This window comes from Ischnura elegans, chromosome 9 (genome assembly GCF_921293095.1).
Source record: "Ischnura elegans chromosome 9, ioIscEleg1.1, whole genome shotgun sequence".
Lineage (NCBI taxonomy): Eukaryota > Metazoa > Arthropoda > Insecta > Odonata > Coenagrionidae > Ischnura > Ischnura elegans.
In genome coordinates this window covers 62,430,590-62,450,384 of record NC_060254.1, presented here as the reverse complement: position 1 = coordinate 62,450,384, position 19,795 = coordinate 62,430,590, and the positions used below count along the sequence as shown (strand labels likewise).

General features: G+C 39.3%; 1 protein-coding gene across 2 annotated transcripts in view; it reads left to right on the top strand.

The window, feature by feature from the left end:
- LOC124165440 overlaps window positions 1-19,795 on the top strand; it is a 62,712-nt gene that overhangs the window by 21,964 nt on the left and 20,953 nt on the right. For both annotated transcript variants that reach the window (XM_046542862.1, XM_046542859.1), the window contains exons 2-4: window positions 11,034-11,222; window positions 11,382-11,527; window positions 11,627-11,760. In XM_046542862.1, the coding sequence (XP_046398818.1) occupies window positions 11,741-11,760 (20 nt within the window). In that variant the 5' untranslated portion in view covers window positions 11,034-11,222; window positions 11,382-11,527; window positions 11,627-11,740. The remainder of the gene's footprint in view (window positions 1-11,033; window positions 11,223-11,381; window positions 11,528-11,626; window positions 11,761-19,795) is intronic.

Genomic DNA, 19,795 nt, shown 5'->3' with positions numbered 1-19,795 from the left:
GGAGAAGGCGAAAAATAAACCCAAGTATGAGAATTGATATTGGACAATTTTACGGAAGGTAACGGTCTGGGGAAGTAGTATCTTTATTTGAGAATGGAATGCTGAGAAGACGTGGATGGTTTTCAAAAAGTTGACCATTTAATAAATTAATTTCATGAGACTGTACAATGCAATATTCCTCTAGAACGTCCAATCTTTTTTTCCTTTCTCTCTAGATGAATTACCTCTAATGCAAACTCTGAATAGAATTTCAGCATTCATGTGACTTTGCACTGCACTCCTTTGCAAATTTACATGTATGCTACGAGTTCATCAGGGAGAAATGAATCATTTTGTGATTGCCAGCAGCTGTTATACTCTAATTTTATTCAGGTGGCGACCTTTCTTCTTACCTGTCCGAAGTAGATCATAAATTTGAGCATTTTACTTAGTAAACACCCCATCGGAGAAGGTGGGAATATGTCTGTATTTTTGTACAGTAAATTTCTGAGAGTTGTTCTTGGAGTTGAAATGCATTGTATGGTAAATAAGTACTGTGGAAAATGCAAATAGTTTTATTGTTGTAGACCAGTTGCCAACAAATTGATAACGAAAAATAACTCTTCTCTTTCACCCTTTCTTGAAGAAACTATCCCGTTCTTGATGTCATCTCTCATAATAGTTACATCAAAAATTTACTATGCAAAAAGTTATTCTTTTGCTTTCCCAGTTAAATATTATGAGGTGACGAAAACTTAAACTGGGATGCTGTTGTGTCGTACGAAAGCGGATCGTGAACTATCAAAAAGCGTGATGTCATTATTGTTGACACCTTTTATGAAAGTTCTTCTAACCGTTTGACAGAGCACTAATTAATAGTTTACACAATGAAAAATTAATCCTGATATTACAATGCCTTAGTGACATAGTGAGCGCTCATAGAAAATAATCGCGGAAATCGGGTAAATTAACGGGAAAAAATTAACGTTGATGGATTCTATCAGCGTAAACAGCATTTTTTATTTTCTTTAAATAAATAAAATTAATGGACTGAATCGTCTCACACGGTAGTAGACATCCATGGTTGAAAAATAGCATGTATATTATAAAATAAGATTAAATAATATTAATATATATATATTATAATAATGTTTTCAGAACAAATTAAAATTTGGGATTATTTGTTAACACTTTCGCGCCGGAGCCCCATGGAGGTTCCGGCATTATGAGTTCCTTGAAAATCTTTTGTACTCCTCTGTAACGAGCACTCTCGCGTCGAAGGAAAGCAAAGGTTCGCACTTACATCCCTCCCCTTAACCTTAAAAACAGGCAAAGGGAATATCCCAGGACCCCTTTGTCCATGGGTGTTAACCATGCTCCCTGGAATGGCCCCCCGAAATATCCTGTATACCCCCTATTTCAAAATCCTGGCAACGCTACTGCTAGAGGGTTGCTATGGCATGCACCATGGCATGCACTTTGAGTGATGAAACGGGCCAAATGGCCGCTTAACCTATATCTTTTTATAAATTTCCGATTCGCATTTAGAATGAACTTGCCAATGTTATCATGACGAAATGTGTTTTTATTTTCTGATGTTATAACAAATGAAATGTCTTTAGGACGACTAAATCTGAGAGCGATTTGTGTTCATAAAGTATGAAGGTAAATGTCTTATTTACGTACGCAAGAGGGTGTTCCGTATTTTTAAAGTTTTCGAATTTCTTTTGGACCACCCCTCAGTTTTGTTCCATTTAGTGAGAAAATAATGCATGAAAATTATTTTTGCAGTCGGATACCGAATAAATTTCATGATTTTATAAATTATTTTCTCACCAAATGGAACAAAACTGAGGGGCGTTCCACAAGAAATTCGAAAACTTCAGAAATGAGGACCACCCTAGTGCGCAAGCACTGATTTAAAGAGGCTTATATCACCTAATTAGTCATTATGAATTCAGCGCATGAACTCGGGTGGTGAAGAGAGAATGGGAAGATGATGACCCGTCCCTTCACCACCGTGCGATGACGATAGCTGCCTTAGATTGAGTGGTCACGTAAGCTGTGGAGCCGAGGGGACAGCAAATGCTTTCTCAGCTATTGTAAGTCAATAAACGGCATCCTGCAAGAAAATGGAGTGAGGAAGGACAAGTTACAGGGTTATGCTTAAAGAAGTGAATCTATTCCTGTTTAATTCTACCTTTTCCGTTTTATTAAAACTAGTAGAAGCACAAATTTTACATATTTATTTAGTTATTTATTTTAAATGCTACAAATTCCTATTGTTACACATTCGTTCCCCAAATTTGTAAGTGGTAACTCTCATTATCGGAAAAATCTTGCTCACTTATTCTTCTTAAGTCTCCTTTATTCCCATTTTTTCAATAAATACTGTTAGATGTATTTGCTGTAGACGTCTTCTTTTAGTAAGGAACTCATTGAAATCTGTGTAAGTCCAAGTTAAAGTATGATTAAGCTATGATCCTTTTTCATTGACAATGAATGTTACATGTGTGTAAGTTGCGTCTTCAGAGCTATTATATGCGGCAGATTGCATAGGTCTTTGAGCACTTAAGCTATTGAAAAATTGCTTATTTCTGTAGTTACAAAATACGCCTTAGTGATTTTCAAATCCAGAATACTATTCGACAAACGGACGGGACTTTCCACCTGATGTGTAGCGTTCTCCTCGTTCTATCTCCCTTATCCCTATCCCTTTACTTCGAAACAATTGCTGTTGCTCTAGTTTACCGTCTGTTATGAGTGATGCTACGTAATCTGTAATGTTTTATTTATTTTTATTTCACTTATGGCTCATTTTACTTGTTTTATTCTCGTGCGTCCCTTAATTTGTTTGGCTATTTTTACTAATTTTAATAAGTGCCTAGAGTTTAAAGAGCAATTTCACGAAAGATTGCACAGAAGGAACGACTTTTGCTTCGGATCTGCGAGGAAAAATCATTTGAAAGCCTTTTGCAATACATTAAATCGCGGAGTAACATTTACAAACTTTTTCGAGAAAATATTCGTTGAATTACTGAGCCATTTTATTTTATGAACTTATTTCAAAACTTGCGTCAGATAACACGCTGTTTCAGATTGGATAGCGAGTTTTGCCACCCTGAAGCTTAGCTCGTTATACAAGCATATATTTGAAGAAGCATATGTTTTCCCATTTACGCCTGAGTTATAGCTCCCAAGATGAGCCTCGTGAGCGGGCTTGTAGTTTCCATTTTATTAAGTATTTTAGCGATTAAGGTAGGTTTACATGGAGTACTAAAGAAGAATTCTAGGAGCCTCCCTATCCATCAAGCTCTTCCCTCTTCAATCCATAAGTAGGCCTGTTCCTTTTCATTCTATCTAAAAATCCCATCCTCTTTTTCCCTACATTCTACCCTCTAACACTGCTTTCAACATCCTCTCCCCGCTGTGTACTCGCTCCATCCATACCTTCTGTCTCCTCCGTATCTCATTTAGAAGCTGCCTACCCTCACCCACCTTGTCCAGTACTTCGTTGTACCTCCTTCTTTCCGTTCTCTTTACTCTCTCAATTCTTCTTCTCACCCACATCTGGAACGGCTCTAGTCTTCTCTCGTTCTCCTTCCTAAATGTCCATGTTTCCTCACCGTAAAGCGCTACGCTCCATATCAGTTAGTGCCCATTAGAATGGGTAAAATGTAGATGGTACAGCATTAATCTCTCAAAGACATACTCGCACAAACATGGGAGCGCGCGTTTGAGAAAATTCGCCACTATGGCCTTGACGGTGCTCCAGCGTTAAGTGGTTGACCGCGGCTGACTCCTCGGCGAACGACGTACTGCTTACAAGCCGTACTCCTTCGCCGTTCCTATCGACAATAGAAAACCTTGTCGCGATTGTAAGAGGAAAGAGGACAAAAAGGGACATGAGGTGCTGCGGGGTTTCCCCGGGAAACGTGCTCCATCGCTCATTTGTCGGCCACCCAACAATGACACTTCCTTTTATGGATTAAGTTTTTTCCCGATCCTTCAGAATATAATCAATAAGGTCGGTCTTCGAGTTTGCAGTTCCACGAACAATAACTATGGGAATTACGTAAACGAAGGACCGAGTTTCTGCGGGTGAAGGTGAAGCTAAATATTAGTGATCAAGCTGTTATGCCGTCTCATCTTCTCAAAGTCCGTCAGTGCTAAAAATTCCCATGTATAATTTCACTTATTTTCCGCTTAATCTTCATAATGGGAGAACCTTGAAACGATGACTAACGCCAAATGTACTTTTAAGGATTCCTTACATTAACCAACATCGGTTTAAAGCAATATTTCATGCCATATCTCAACTTTATTCGCCCACTTACTCTAGGCAACAACGCGTAGCTATAATGACCTGAACAATGAAAACTTAATAAAAATCCAACTTAAATGTTTAAAAACAACTTTTTTGTTTATTTTAATAGATTTTTTAAGTTTCGGACAATAGTATTCATTCTTAGAATGAGTAAAAACTAGACTCTATTTACTAATTAAAAAATAACTGCTGTAGTTCATAAAATGGGATGATATTGTCATTCAGGTTGGCTTTCCATGTCGAGAATTTATTTCATTAACACATTGTTCGTCTTTTTGAACCTTTTTTGCCTCGATTGATATTATTGAAGTAACTATATGGAAAGGTTATCAATCTTGAGGCGATAAATTCCAGTAGGTAAATCTTTCTAGCTGCGTTTTAAGCCTGGAAATATGGTTAGTGATGTAAAAGTAAGCTAAAAGCGCGGTAACTTTTGTAACATCCTCTCTGATGGAAAGCTCGCTTGAGAGCCATAAAGATTCCGACGGGAAATTAAGGAATCTGCGTGGCATACTATTATAATTATTTTCCGAAAATATTTGCGTATTTATTTTTTAAAACATGGAATTCATTTTAATGTGAAGGCAACTTTATCATATTTTGTTGGGAAGTAGCGATACGACGAACTATTGGAGTCCATCATGAACGCCAATCTCCACAGAATCATCGTTAGAAAAAATGTGACTATCGCAATTAATATACATTCATGTGAACATCAGGACCATACGGGCCTTACAAAGTTACAAACGTGATTGATCGCATGAAAATTGACCGGTAACGTATGCTTTTAAAGTTTTTGACTGGTAATTTCAAATGAAGAGAAATATTCCCATTATTGCTACGCAAAAATCGCTATTATTGAAGTAACGAGGTGTTTTATACCGGTCTACACAGTATTTGAACAATAAATATTTCTATAGTGTGTGAAAAGTTAACCGCCGACACATGAAAAAATATCATCTTTGGAAAAAATGTCTTGTTTATCCTCCTCTTGGCGGCTGGCACATACACGTACAAGAGAGATGTTCAACCTTGAGACGATGGGGTGGGTGAGAGGCTGTAGGACCAGTCAAAATGTTCATCGCACTCGAAGATGAAGAGGGGCTAAGAGAGAGAATGACTGGAAAAAATTCGCTGTTGGAGTCAAGGTTGAAATATTATATTTACAGCTCTTGCTTTGTAGTGATCTCTGATGTCTCTGGTGCCAACAATTCGCTTTAGTTAGGATAGATATGATTCTAATATTATCTCTCGTTGACTCCACTGATAAACAATGCGAAATTTTATTCTTCTAAATGTTATATTGTAATCCTAATGGGAGTGAAATGCATTTCCTGGGGAATGAAACAAATTATGTAAAAGCGCATCGCTTCCGCTCAACCGGTCTTGAAATTTTCAGGGTGTATAGAGTGGATCCCAATTTTCATTATCTGTGCATGGAGTATGGGAATTTTAACTCGGTATTTTCTCTTTGAAAAAATTTAATATTTGAGGTACATGTAATTGGAGAAAAATCTACCATATGCTTCCTGAAATTTTCAAATTATAGCGTAATATTTAAAAAAAATAAATTTATATAGATTTTAAAACCTCGTATTAAAAAAATAACAGTATAAAAAGCACTAAAAAGTAAAAAATAAATTCTACATAACTCTGAGGATAAAGCGTGGGTGCTGATTAGATTTTTTAGAAATTAGTTTTGAAGAGTCTGATAGGTGAGTAATGTATAATGATAGATACGAGGGTCTTTAATAAGTCTTTAGTAAAAGGTATAAAAACAAATTATAATGGGGAGATTATTTTATAGTTTTCATTATAGTCTCCTTTGAAAATAGGCATTATTTTGGGTGATGATGGCCTGATTAGAGATAAACCGTTGTCCCTCAAGTTATTTCTTCAAGTTTTGAAATAAGAAAAAGTCACTGGAGGCCTAATCTGTTGGATATGGTGAATTTTGTAATAATTTAAACTTTAATTCCGTGATTCTGGCTATTGCAACTGAACAGGTTTCTGTCTGTATATGATATAGGAAAATGCCGAAAAAGTTTCACGTTATGTTTTTTACTTTTAAACTGAAAATTTTAAAATAACTCCATAACAACTTGTGTTTTACTTTTTTACTCAACAACAACAAGTGTTTTACGGGTAGTTCGTAGCGAAAAAAAGACAAAATACGAACGGTCGATACGGAGTCATGTAACTACTACTGTACTGCTTTTAGCGGATTCAAGATAGGGACAAGGGGGGCTTTGTGGTGTCCTGGGGGTAACCTCCCAACAGAAGTGGGAATGCGAACAAAATTACCATTTTATCTAGTGTAAATTGGATTCCCTAGGGGGAGGGGCTATAACTTCCCTAATCTCTCTCTGGATCCGCCACTGTGTATTGCCGTGGCACTGTAAAACATTAGTAGTACCATGTATTACCAATGTATTAGTATTACCAATGGGAGCGATGTGCCCTCATTACCTTTTCTCTTCAGTTTCTATTTCTGGTATGTACTGCGCCGAGGTTTATTGTTGCCTTCTGTTCGGACAGAAACGCGACTACGTCACTGTGGGTTTTAATTCGACCGGCGACTCCGGAATGTTCTGTGCAGGGTGAGGGTTTGGGTGCGAGGGAGGGTAGAGTTAAAAACCATCTCGAGTGCTTCGGGCGCATCATCGGCGACCCTCCCGAAAGCCGTCCGCTCTATAGGGACCCATCGGAGTGGAGTGGATTGTTAAAAAAGAGAGGACGTGGGTAGGGTGTTGGGGGGGATAGAGAAGTAGTGGGGATGGGGGAACGGGGTCCCCTAATGAGTCGGAATGAGGACGCCCATACCAATGACGCGGGATCCCTCATCATTACGTGATCTCCTCCCGGGGCGGAGCGGCTAGTCATCCCGCTCCGTGGTCGTCGCAGTATCCTCGCCACTTTTTCCACCGTAACCACGCGCCATTCCGTCCTCCCGCGAAAATAAATAGAGAGAGAGGTAGGAGAAAAAAAGACGTGCGCTTTTTAACGGCGCAAAAGTGGATTCGAGTGAAGCAGGAAACGCTGGTTCCGCTTTGAAGAGGAGCGCGGATGTCAACGGATCGCGGGTAATTGATGGCGTATTTCACAATTGGGCATAATTACGCAAGACATGCAATCTGCCGCTTTGGAGGCACCGGACTGCTACGTTGAATTTTGCCCGGTGGGAATTTTATTTCCGGGACGTGTGCCAAACCATGCACTTGCCGAACCTCGGCCTCGGTGGCGTCGGGGTAAAGTCCTCGCTTGCCAAACCGAAGGTCGCGGGTTCGAGTCCCGCCTGGGTAAGTTACCCTTATCCAGGGCATGGGCGTATGTCAATGTCCTTCATTGTTAATCGTTAACTCCCCATTGTAAAGGCCGAAAATGTGCTGTTTATGGGGTAATGGAAATAAATAAATAAATAAATAAACGGTCAGCAGTTCGTGGCTTCGTGCGAACGGTCAGCAGCAGCGTTTGCGTTGTCAAAGTACTCAGTCGAGTGAGCCATCCTTGAATCTTAATGGTTACATCTTTCACGTTTCCTTGGTTTCGCGGAAATCCCACTGAGAAAAAAAAAACCATTCGCCTTGACCGGGATTCGAACCTGTATCTCTCGATTTTCGGTCGAGTGCTTTATCCAGTTAAGCTACCGGGAGTAAGTTAAGATATCGGAAGATCCGGGTTCGAATCCCGTTCAAGGCGAATTAATTTTTTCTGTATGGAATTACCGCACAGTTTGTGCATCACGGGTGACTCCGTAAAGTTTTCACGTTGAATTTTACCCGGTGGGAATTTAATTTTCGGGCTGGGTAGTCTAGTGGCTAGTTCCGGTATACTTAAATTCTTCCTTGGTTGTTCGAGAGAAAATGGTGTTTCGAAAATGAGTAGCTCAGGGTAAAATTAAAATTGATGACCATTTTCCATAATTATTCATTCGTAACAGGAAATCTGAAAACGATTCCTATTTCTGTACGTGATTCATTATTAACCATCATTTGTCCCAACTTTGCCATTTTTCCCACCAGTCAAATAACTCTCTTTCATCTCCCAACTTGTGAAACAATGAAAACAAGCCTTAGTGGGTTGTATAAAAATTGGAGCTTCAACATTGTAACCAACTTCTACTACTATGAAAATAATCTACTCACCAGTTTTCTTCTTTTCATTCTTTTCCATATCCTGAAGGCGAGGGTAGAATCTTTTGGTAATCTTTTCCCACGCTTTTAGTCGCAGATTACGGTCTTTATACTTATCGTGAGAGACATTTCACAAGTTGGGCCTTTTTGCCACCTCTCCAATCAATATCAACTCCTCTCAAATCAAATCAAATCCTCTCAAATCAGTGTCAACTCCTGAATCCATTGCGAAAAGACTCTTATCACTCTTATCACCGCGCTCGCTCAAATTCTACTGACTCGCTCGAATTCTACTTGGCCTGCATCAGCCGTCCGCGTTCATGTGCAAGCACCAACCTGTCTCCGTGGCCCGTACGCGCGCGGATGATCCGCGGGGCGGAGGGGCCACGCGGATGGCTCCTCCGCGTGCGGACGGTCCGCACTCATGTGAAAGCTTCCATTACCGTAAATGGAACCGCGTAGCGCGGACGGTCCGCTTCCGTGTGAAGCGGGCCTAAGGAGTAGGTTACGTATTTTCGGTTCAATGAACAAAGCTTGGAATATTTGATACAGAGAACATATCTTGTGGCCTAATCTAAGGGTAAATTTTGTTTAATTCTACATTGGTTTCAAAAATAGTTAAGGAGTTGCATCTCAATATAAAATTTATCCGAACTTGTAATTTATTGGTTGATCGGAATAGTAGAAATGCTACAGCAGCTTCGTGAGAAACTAGTGTTAGCTGCTTTGACAGATTTTTTTCTGAAATCTTTCTTAGAAAATTATAAAATTGTTATAAGAGACTCCTGCACCTGTAGTGGCAGGGAGTGAAAAATATAATGTAGCTCAAATTGATTGTAATACCGCTCCAATATTTAACTCCTGTAGCTCAAAGTAAGAAATAATTAATGAATGTATGTTAGGACCCTTTTATCATGGACTTAATAGGCTAAGTTTAAAGTCCGTGGTTCGATTACCGGCCAAGGGTTTTTTCTGTTAGAAATTCATGCCAATTTAACCGCCGTTCACGCGACTGGTACGAAATACTGCACAAGGTATATTACTAAATGTTTTATTTTAATGGGCTAATCCTCACCTTTTGTCCATTTTTTTACAGCCAAAAGGAGATAGAGGCAGAGGATTCTTAATTTTTCTCATAATAGTTGAATATTACATTCTCAACGCTATACCCATAAGTTTCTTTTCGTTCCGCACCCATTCTTTGACTCATCGTGAAGGTAAGCGTTACCAGGGGCGCAGCTAGGAATTGAGGCTGGGGGGGTTTAGGTGCAACCAATACTGGGGTGAGTGGGGGTATGGAATACCCACCAGGATATGCGGTAGGTGCGAGATTAATAAATTGCGGAATTTTAAGATTAACGATGGAAAATAGTTAGTTTTTCGGCTTTCTGAGGGATATTTTATGTATCCTTACACTATTTTATGTGTAATATCAATCCAATTAAGTGAAATGGATTAAACTTAAATAATTCTCTGAGCTCTGGGGGGGTTTTAACCCCCAAACCCCCCCCCCCCCTCGCTACGCCACTGAGCGTTACCATCATCTCTGTAAGAAATACATCGATTTTCGGTTTCGGGTTGTGACGCTAAAGCGGCCAACCTCCCGAAAACTATGTTAATGCATTCTTACATAATATTGATTCGAAGATTTTGTGGCGCTGATACGATGATCTCTGCATTTTCTTCGGGTTCTCTCCGCGTCATTTGGCTTTTTTTTAACTACATTTTCGCTGAAATTGCATTCAGCGTCTCTAGGTCGAAGGTACACGGAAAACTGACGCCTTATTTAGGCCTTTTCATTCAGGTGCTGTTCTCTCATTGGTCGGTGCTCGTCCATCTCTCATTGCTAGTCAATGGTGGGTGGTTGGAGAACCCCAAAATGAAACCTTTGACCTTAAGATGCAGACTGGAATGTTAGCGAAACTGTAGTCAACAAAATCCAAAGGACGCGGTAGAGAACCCGAATAAACTGCAGAAATCATTCTTAAAGAATATTTACCCTTCACATCAATCCCTAGTTTTATTGATTCATCTTAAAATGGGAGAAATGTAATTTAAATGACAAGATGAATTCAATTGATTCGTGTTTTACTTTGTGAAAATCCATGTTGAAATGAAAACACACAACCTTGGTAACTTTTCACTGGAAAATTATTCGAGTATATCACTCAACTTGAGAATGACGCCTCAGCGTCGAAACGCGTCGTACCATTAAATAATTTTCCAGTGAAAAGTTACCAAAGTCGTGTGTTTTAATTTTATTTAAATAAAAATCTAAAGAGAATAGTGGAAGATGGTGAATAAATACACGAGGTATAATTCTATTGTTTTTCATGCTAAGCCTTTTATGGCCAACTTTTTTTAAATGACACCTAGTAGAACCATGAAGTTGTCGGACGCGTGTTAAATAACCATCTATGGTAATCTATGCTATACGTTTTTACTCTGGTTCTACGAGGACACTAATCACTAGCCTAGTAGTTTTTAGAGTGCTGATTAGAAGTTAAAAATAATAAAAATGAGAATTAATGACTTCGGAATTTAAAAAAATACTCTCTTAAACATGTATTTTGTTTCTTTTTAACTCTCAACAGGCATGGAACTTTCGGGATATTCTGAAGAATGAATTGAAAGGTATCCACCGAGCTAGATGCGATCTATTCTCCTTAGCATCCTTTCTCATTGAATATTTATCACTAAGGGAGATGTCGTCTTTCAAAGGACCATGGGGAACTTCGGATGTCAAAAGACTCGGCGACTTGACATCGTGGTACCTGATTTGGGTAAGAATAATAGCTTATTGCTATGCTAGTGTGTGAACTTATTTTTTTACCGAATTCTCGCCTTTTTTGCCTACTTAGCTCAAACTTTTGTCGACAAGCCTGATTTTAAAGTTTGCAAATCCATTATGACTATTTAATGGGAAAATGTTTTTTCTTCAGTGTTGCAGAAAAAAGCGGCGCGAAGCAAGGAATGGAATCACGCCCTGAAGATTCTACTGCGTTTTATTTGGAATACTATGTCATACGCTGCAAAGTGACATTATGCTGAGAGATATGCCAAATACTAACTCGTATTAAAGAAACTGGTAATTGAATTTAAACAAAATATTTTTTTCTCATTTGGAGTAAATAAGTATTACATAATGTTACTTTTTATAACCCTGATTCCTCAACATTATTTTTAGCCCAGAGATACGGATGAGTCAGCGGAAGAATCATTACCAAGATATGTTGACTGAGGGCATTATAATGTTACCACACCGTCGAAAGGTCCAACGATCAATTGCCAACGGAGTGACATGTCAACAGTACCCGGACGGTGAGTTTTACTTTTTTTTCTTATCAAAGTCATGAGGATGTAGTTGGTCAAAAGATTGCTTTTCCCTAGCCCGATTGATGTTTCTTTAAGTTTTAATTTCTGATTTACGTAGTCCTTCGGGTCTTCAAAATTACTTGCAATCAAAAATCAAGTCCTTGTCAGATGTGCATGAAAATTAGTCAATCAAGTGTGTCAATTTCGATAAATAATGCATTTTTGTCACTCTTAAGGAAAGTTGATGCTAAAAATGGATTAAACCAACGTCATACGAAAAAAAGCAGAAATTTACACTGCATCCCTAGATATAGACCTTTTTTCCTTGTATTCAACCAACGTCATACGACCAGAAAGCAAAATGGTACCCTGCATCCCAAGATATTGCCCCAAGATACCTTTTGTCCTTGGCCTTAATGTGTAATAAGACGAAGCAATATGGAAGTATTTCACTGAGAAAAAATCATTTGCCGAAAATGCGATGGCAATGATGCAGGTAATTTTCCCTCGTTGATACTGGTTAAAAAAAACTCTTTTTAGTGCTAGCTAGGTACTGGGAAAGTTACTGTAAACTGTAAATTGCATACTGGGTTTTATTCCTGAGAGACTTTAACTATGGGAGGGATGATGATAACAATCTGAAGGCGTTGGAGATGAGATATGGCTCTGGGAAGAATAGAGGAAATCCTATGGGCGGAGTGGAAGACAAACGTGGGGTTTGTTCATCATGATCAGAAGAGAAAAGAAACTTTTGTAATAGTTAAAAATAAGGCATAATTAACGGATAAATCAGATAATAACAGGCCTAGGGGTACTTATGCCTATGGTTGAGTAGGGGTTATTGAGTATGCTGGAAAGATAAGATGGGGAACAAACACTACGGATGTAGTTAAGAGAGGTATATTTTACGCCGAGATCATGGACATTAGGTAATAAAGGGAGATCTGCGGTAAAAGAGTTGTTTTAATATGTATTCCTACTTCCATTAGAACTTAAAAATCGGTTGATTACCTTGATGATTTGATTCACCTTCATCGAGTATTCTCAGTACATTATCTTAGTGTTTGGGTAAATCTGTCGTTGTATTATATATGCGTGGATATTTTGGCATCATTACATAGATAGATATCGTATTTGTAACATCCACGACTAGTTGTAAAATATCTTTGTCTACATATCCACGTTGTTATATCCGAGGTATAAAAAAATATTCCAGACAGTATCCATTGGTAGAATACGTTCTGTATAGAATTGGAGAGCACAAATATTTTGTATGTATGTCTGGGGATTACCAAAAACCATGATGAGCACATCCATTATCTACTCATCAGATGTTGTGAAGATATCTTAGACATGTTGTAATATGGACCTCCTTCCCCTCTTGGACATCGCTGCAAATCTGATTGGCGGGTCCTATCGCTATTTGACAGATATTCATACAACGTTAATTGCATTAACATGGATATTGCACGGATGTCATGTGTTAACGCTGACAATGTTGTCTGGATGCTGTTGGGATATTGATTGCTGCTTGTTAACAGTGTTTTGGATATATCAACCTTAATTAGATATTCGATGGATATCATGTGCTGCTTGGGAAGTCAATGCAACCCAAGCAGCAATCTAAATCCCTAACACATCCCGACAACATTGTTGGCATATCATTCGCATTGTTGGCATAATATCCATGTTAATCCAATTAGCGTTGCATGGATATATGCCAAATATCCAAGGGACCCGCTAAGCGATGTCCATCAGAGGACATCGAGGTCCATGTGACAAAATCTCTTAGATGTCTTCACAGCATATAATAAGTAGAAAATGGTTATGCTTATTATGGTTTTTGGTAATCCCCAAGCATACACACAAAAAATTTGTGCTCTTCGATCCTATACAAAACATGTTACCTAGGGATATTGTTTTGAGTAATTTTTTTTAAGGAAATACGTGTTACTTCTTGAATTGATGGCAAAGGTGATAAAAAAGAACAGCTACAGCAACTGCAGAAAAGTTCTCACAGGATCTTCTTGAAAGCCGTTCTTCAAAATTTGGCTCGTATATATACACCTCATCCATGGAGAACATACACGGCGGAAAACTCGAGAGACTTTTCTGCACCTGATACGCCGGGAAAACCTAAGATCATACAAGTACATCAAATTTTTCCATAGTATATTTTTTATTAACCTCAATGTATGTAGACGTAGTCATCTCTTTCCTTTCCATATTTTAATACGTATGGACTATATCTACTTATTGTTAACCAAGAATATCACGGATATTAAAACTTGGAAATCATATATAACGTTATTTTTACTACTTGTCGCGGATATTACAACTATGTAATGTTGTCAACTCATCCACCGTGTAATAACAACGCGTTTTGTACATGTCAACATTATTTAGATAACAGATGGATATAATCTGCTGCTTGGGAAGCGACTGTCACGCTGTTCGTGCTGCGCGGATGCTGCTCCTATCCCTTTAGGTGGGATGGAGAAAAAAAAATCGCTCCCTAGCACTACACTTAATCCGTCCCATTGAGTGCCCGGCCTGGAGGGAAGGGTATAACCCTCTCCTCTCGCTCATCCATATTCTCTTTCCCCCTCTCCCTTTAGTTTTAAACCACCCCACGACAGTCACAATGTCAAATTCATCAGCCTGGATCGTTTGGTGGGCTCCCTGATCTTACTTCCAAAGGGCTGAGAGGCCTTCTCCAGTTGTTATACCAAAGGAATTTAACTAGGTATAAAATAAAGCAAGATAAGTGCACTCCTGGTGGCCTTAGACGAATCTTTCCTACCTCACCTCATAATATCTATGTCAACAGGCTGTTGAAAGGATCCTTGGTACACGTAACGCATTGAAAATGCTGAACCGCAAATAAGGAATCTTTGCTCATTAGGAACTCGAGGAAAGTTTTACAGAGGAAAATATCTGCCGTAAATACGGTAGGATTCGTCTTGCGTAGTTTGGGAAGGTTCTCGCACCTATACGCGGTAAACATATGTTACCCGGAACGGAAAGATAAGAATTCATTTGTAAAGGTATTAGAAAAACTTAGTTCAATTCCAAATTAACGGTCATCAATCACGGGATCGATTTGTTTAACGCAGATCTCCATTCGCTTCTCCTACCACCTAATCTTACAACATAAAACTTAACAGACATTTATTTATTTAATTATTCAAAGAGCCGATTTGGCCTTCAAAGTGAACATAAAATTTAAAATCTGTAGCTTTGAAAAATAGATATGAAAATCATTTTTAAACTATTTGAAGGATCTAAAAAGTTTGACGAAATAATTATATCAATAAAATGATTACAATGTTGAGATACATAAGAATATTAAATGCTTGTCTAATAACGTTGCATGACGTACATAATGACTGGTTGAGTAAAACATCCTCGCAGTTGAGAGGTATTTTAGACGAAAATGGGTGTAGGAATTACGGGGTAGAGCAGCGTCCAAATGAGGAAATCTGCGAAGAGGAAAGAAATAATAACTGTGACCGTGAGCAAAAACGAAAAGAATTTTCCTTGAATGAATTTGCGAAACCTTGATTCTAAAAATTGGCGTTGAGAACATGAGGTAGAATCTGATATACGTATTTGAGAGAGGACACAAATAAATACGAGCGAAGTGATTTCAGCAAAATCAAAACTATCCATGTAATATGGAAAATATAACGAACACTTCTGCAATTCATAAGAAGCAGTTTTCTTTATGCAATAATCAAAAAATTTTAAAGGTTCTTATGAAGCAACTTTTTCTCTATATCTATGGAAAAGATTAAACCCGAACTATTTGAGACCGAATTTCTGACGAGAAAACGTTAAATCTCATCTAACTGCAATTTATCACGGAAATAAGTTATCGTTACTTCGTAATGAAGAAATAGTTGTGATCCAATCCGTCCAAACGACATTTCGCTATTTTTCTCAGTTTTTTAATAACAAGATAACGCTCAATTTAATTTTTACATTATTGGCAAAAAGCTGCTTACATGTATCTAAGTATGATCTTAGGTTTTCCCGGCGTATCAGTTGCAGAAAATTTTCTCGGGTTTTCCACCGGTTGATGTCGTCCATAGGCAGATATAATGTTAAGACAATCCATTTACTACCTCCAAAGCTCAGGGATCAACCAGTGAGAGTGAAGGATCCCCTCGGACTGAAGACGCCAGGAGTTTACGAAATTCCATGCGAGTGCGGGAAGACTTATATTGGAGAGACCAGTCGGACAATTGAAACTAGGACGAAGGAACATCAGAGGTACTTACGGCTGGCCCAACCGGAAAAGTCTACAGTGGCGGAGCATAGCATCAGTGAGGACCATGCCATACAATGGAAGGAGACGAAACTGCTATGCCGGGCACATGGCTACTGGGACCGCCTTGTCAAGGAAGCCATTCAGATCCGCATCAACCGCAACAACTTCAACAGGGACACGGGCTTCCAAATCAGCAATGTTTGGAGGCCAATATTGAAGTCCATTATATACAACAAAAATGGCGGGAAAACCACAACACGCCTGAACCAATCAGGTTACACCTGACCTCGGATGGTGTGTATACATACTGAAAAATTTTCGAAGAACGGCATTCGGAAGATCCCCTGAGGATGATCAGCAAGTCGCGGATCGAAACGTCGGGAGGCATGGACGGCATCAACCGGTGGAAAACCCGAGAAACTTTTCTGCAGCTGCTTACATTTTCATTTTTGTCTCACAATTTAGGGGTTTGAACATATCCCTGATTCATTGACTATAAACGAAGCGTTCTGATTATGGCAACTGAAGGGCGTAGGATATACCGAATACATTTATTCGCTCGGACTAGAATTTATGGCATGGAATCCTAATGAATAAGGTCTTCAAATTTTTTTCAGCAAAAACGGCGTAATTTTGAATCCAGGACCTGGAAAATTATATTTTCCATTAAAAAAGTTGGTAAGCTCACGCTCAAGAAAAGATAACTGCCTGGTCAAGTCTTCAACTCAGAATAAATATAAAAAAACGAGATATTCAACTAATGAGCTTGTGATCAAGACTGATTTGGAAAAATTCGATGTTATGTAATCCTTGATAGGTTTGTATTCCATCCACTGACTTAATTTCCTTCGAATCTAATTCTCACGAAGCAGAAAAAGTATCAGGAGTTTAATATATTAAAAATAAATCATTTCCTCAATAGTTTTCCATTTTCCGTAACAATAACGAAGGTTGGATTATCAATTTTGGGCTCAAATTATGGTTACACCGCAGCAACCTTGAGCGCTATAGCTTGTATTTTGTAGGTTGTGAGCCGCTAGGGACTCGGAGGCTGCGCGCTAGGCTTAGATTGCTTGAGAAATTGAGAATGGATATCTTTTAGAGCGACATGGACAATATCATTATAGAGTCCCACTATATTTCCAGGTCCGACGGAATCGATTAATTAAGAGAGATATTTTGCCGAACGGATAAATATGGGAATAGGGTAGTTTCCTTCATCAAAGAAAACGAGAGGCATTGAATGCGATTCGTTACCCGCCATTAGTGTATTCATAATATACAAATTATTTGGTTTTAGAAGTACCGGTTTAGACGAAAGGCAAGGGTCAATTTTATCCTCATTTGAAAAAGGCCAGATTGGCGCCCATGCGATGCCACTCCACGTGACTTCACAGGGACCTAGTTTCTATACGAGTAGATAGGAGTTTTACGTCATCTGAGGTTACCAATGCATGCATGAGGCACAGAGCTCAGGGAAACATGTCTTAATAATCACCCATTAAACCTGGCTAAGGTCGGAAAGTTTTCTTCGTTTGATAAGGTATTGATAATCCTTATTTAAGCCAAGCGCTACCAGCTAGCATGGTACTCTGCTACCTGCTAGCATCCTGCGTCGTATCAGCGCTCAAAGCCTCTCCCCAAGGTCACCTCACTTGCGGCAGCGGGAACCAGAACGACGTCACACGGAGTTTTCCCGGCATTCATACTTAGCCGTCACGTTTTCGCGGGCTTGAAAATTTTCACTTTTCATTTGGTCTCGAAAAATAGATATCGTCATTTAAAAATCTAAAAGCGTGAAATACGTGCTCCAGGAGTAATAATCTTTCGATTTAGGCAATAAAAAAATAATAGGAAACCACCCTATTCGTTTTTGCTCCGCAACATTCAGGACTTAATAGAAGCTTGTCGTAATTTTGTTCGAGGTCTTTCTTTTTATACGTAAACGTTTGGTGTCCTGATTCCCCCTGCCACAAGCCTTTTTAGAATGTCGATGTAGATATTTACAATGAGGTCTTCACTGGTATGGGCTTCCAATTTATGCCTCGGGCCGAATGCTATCGAAAAGTAACCGCAACATCACCTTTCGGTGAGGTTAAGAGAACACGACGCAATATCCAGTGGTGTCATTTAGCAATATCAGCTCAGGAGAGTGTTGTTGTTCCTGTTTTAAATCTGATACACGTGCATGAATGAGCGGATGCACCCGTTTAAGTTACAGCGCGACCAGTTTCTCCAGCTCTTCGAACGAATCAATTGTATGGACCAGCTCCCATTTAAACGGACTACGGAGTGGGTAGATTCTGCGCGCCATCTCTATGCCGTACAAGCGCTACAAAATACGAACCCTATTCATCCTCACGCAATGGAGTTAAGAGGACACACAATAGGTTTTGGGGAGCCAGTGGCGTAGCAAGGGGGGGGGGTCCGGGAGGTCCGGACTAAAATATAAAAACACAATTATTTTCCTTCATAGAAGAAAACAACATATTGAAAAATAATGAATTTACAAAATATTTCTTCAACAAATGAATTTTTTTTCGATTATGAAAAGTGTTAAAATTAGTTTAATACGATTTTTTAATACTGTTATTAAAAAATCGTCCCCACCTGATTTTGGACCCCCTCCCCCGAACAAAATTCCCGGCTACGCCGCTGTGGGGAGCTCGAGCGTCGTCAGTTGATTTGGGAGCTGGACAGTGACGAAGTGACGGCAGTATAAAGCCGCTTTTACTCCGGATTTTCAAACAAAATGTTTCAAACTTTTGTTTGAAACAGTTGTTTCTTACAAAAGTTTGAAATTTTCGTTTCATGGTTTTTATTTCCATGTTTCATGAAAATGTTTGGAACACTTTCGACCTTCATCACTGCCCTGATGATAGAATGGAGCGACGAGTGATCACGTGAGTGGTAGAGGAGGTGGAAGCGCGGAGGAGTAGCGGGGGAAATGTTTCTGTTTCATGTTTCAACGGCGCATAATTACAGAAACAAGCATTTCAAACAAAAGTTCTTTACCGACCTCAGGTGGAAAAAAATTTCTGTTTCAAACACTGAAAAAATGTTTGCAACAGAGAGTATGATGGTTCTGGGCGATCCCTTCGAGGGTACAACACACCGGGGCCGGGAACCAAGCCAGTGGCTTAAACGCCCGATCACCCGGGGAGGGGCTGGAGAGGAAGGAAAAAGGAAAAGAGGCGTCGCCGCGATAGGAGCCCGTGGACGCCTCTGGGAAAGGAAAGGTACGGAAGGGACGGGACGAGGGAAAGACACCTCAACGCGAAGCGAAGAGGGCCCTACTATTAGCGAAACCAGGCAAAGCCATTAATGTGCGAGCGATTTTAGTGGGTTTTCCTATGAGGAAGGAAAATCAATTGATCAAATCGCTAGAACTGTTGGCAACAGTGAAATGTTTCGTCTACTAATGCGCACTTTTTGAGATGTTTGCAATTTTTGTTTGAAACACGTTTTTAAAACTCCGGTGTAAACGCGGCCTAAGGATACCTTCTTCGATTTCAGATTTATGAAGTACCAGAAGGCTACCCTACCCAGGGTTGCTCGGGAAGGACAGTATACAGAGAAGTGGGAAACTTAGAATTCTTAATCGCACTGCAGGATTTTTAGATTTTCTTCTGTTATCGTGTCAATAGGTGTGCCTATTCGGCAGGATGTCCAACCGAATAAGTTGTATGATGTGTCGTAATACGTGGTAATGAGAAAACGACACGAAGGACGCAACCGGAAGTAGCACTACGAAGTTTGTTAGTATGA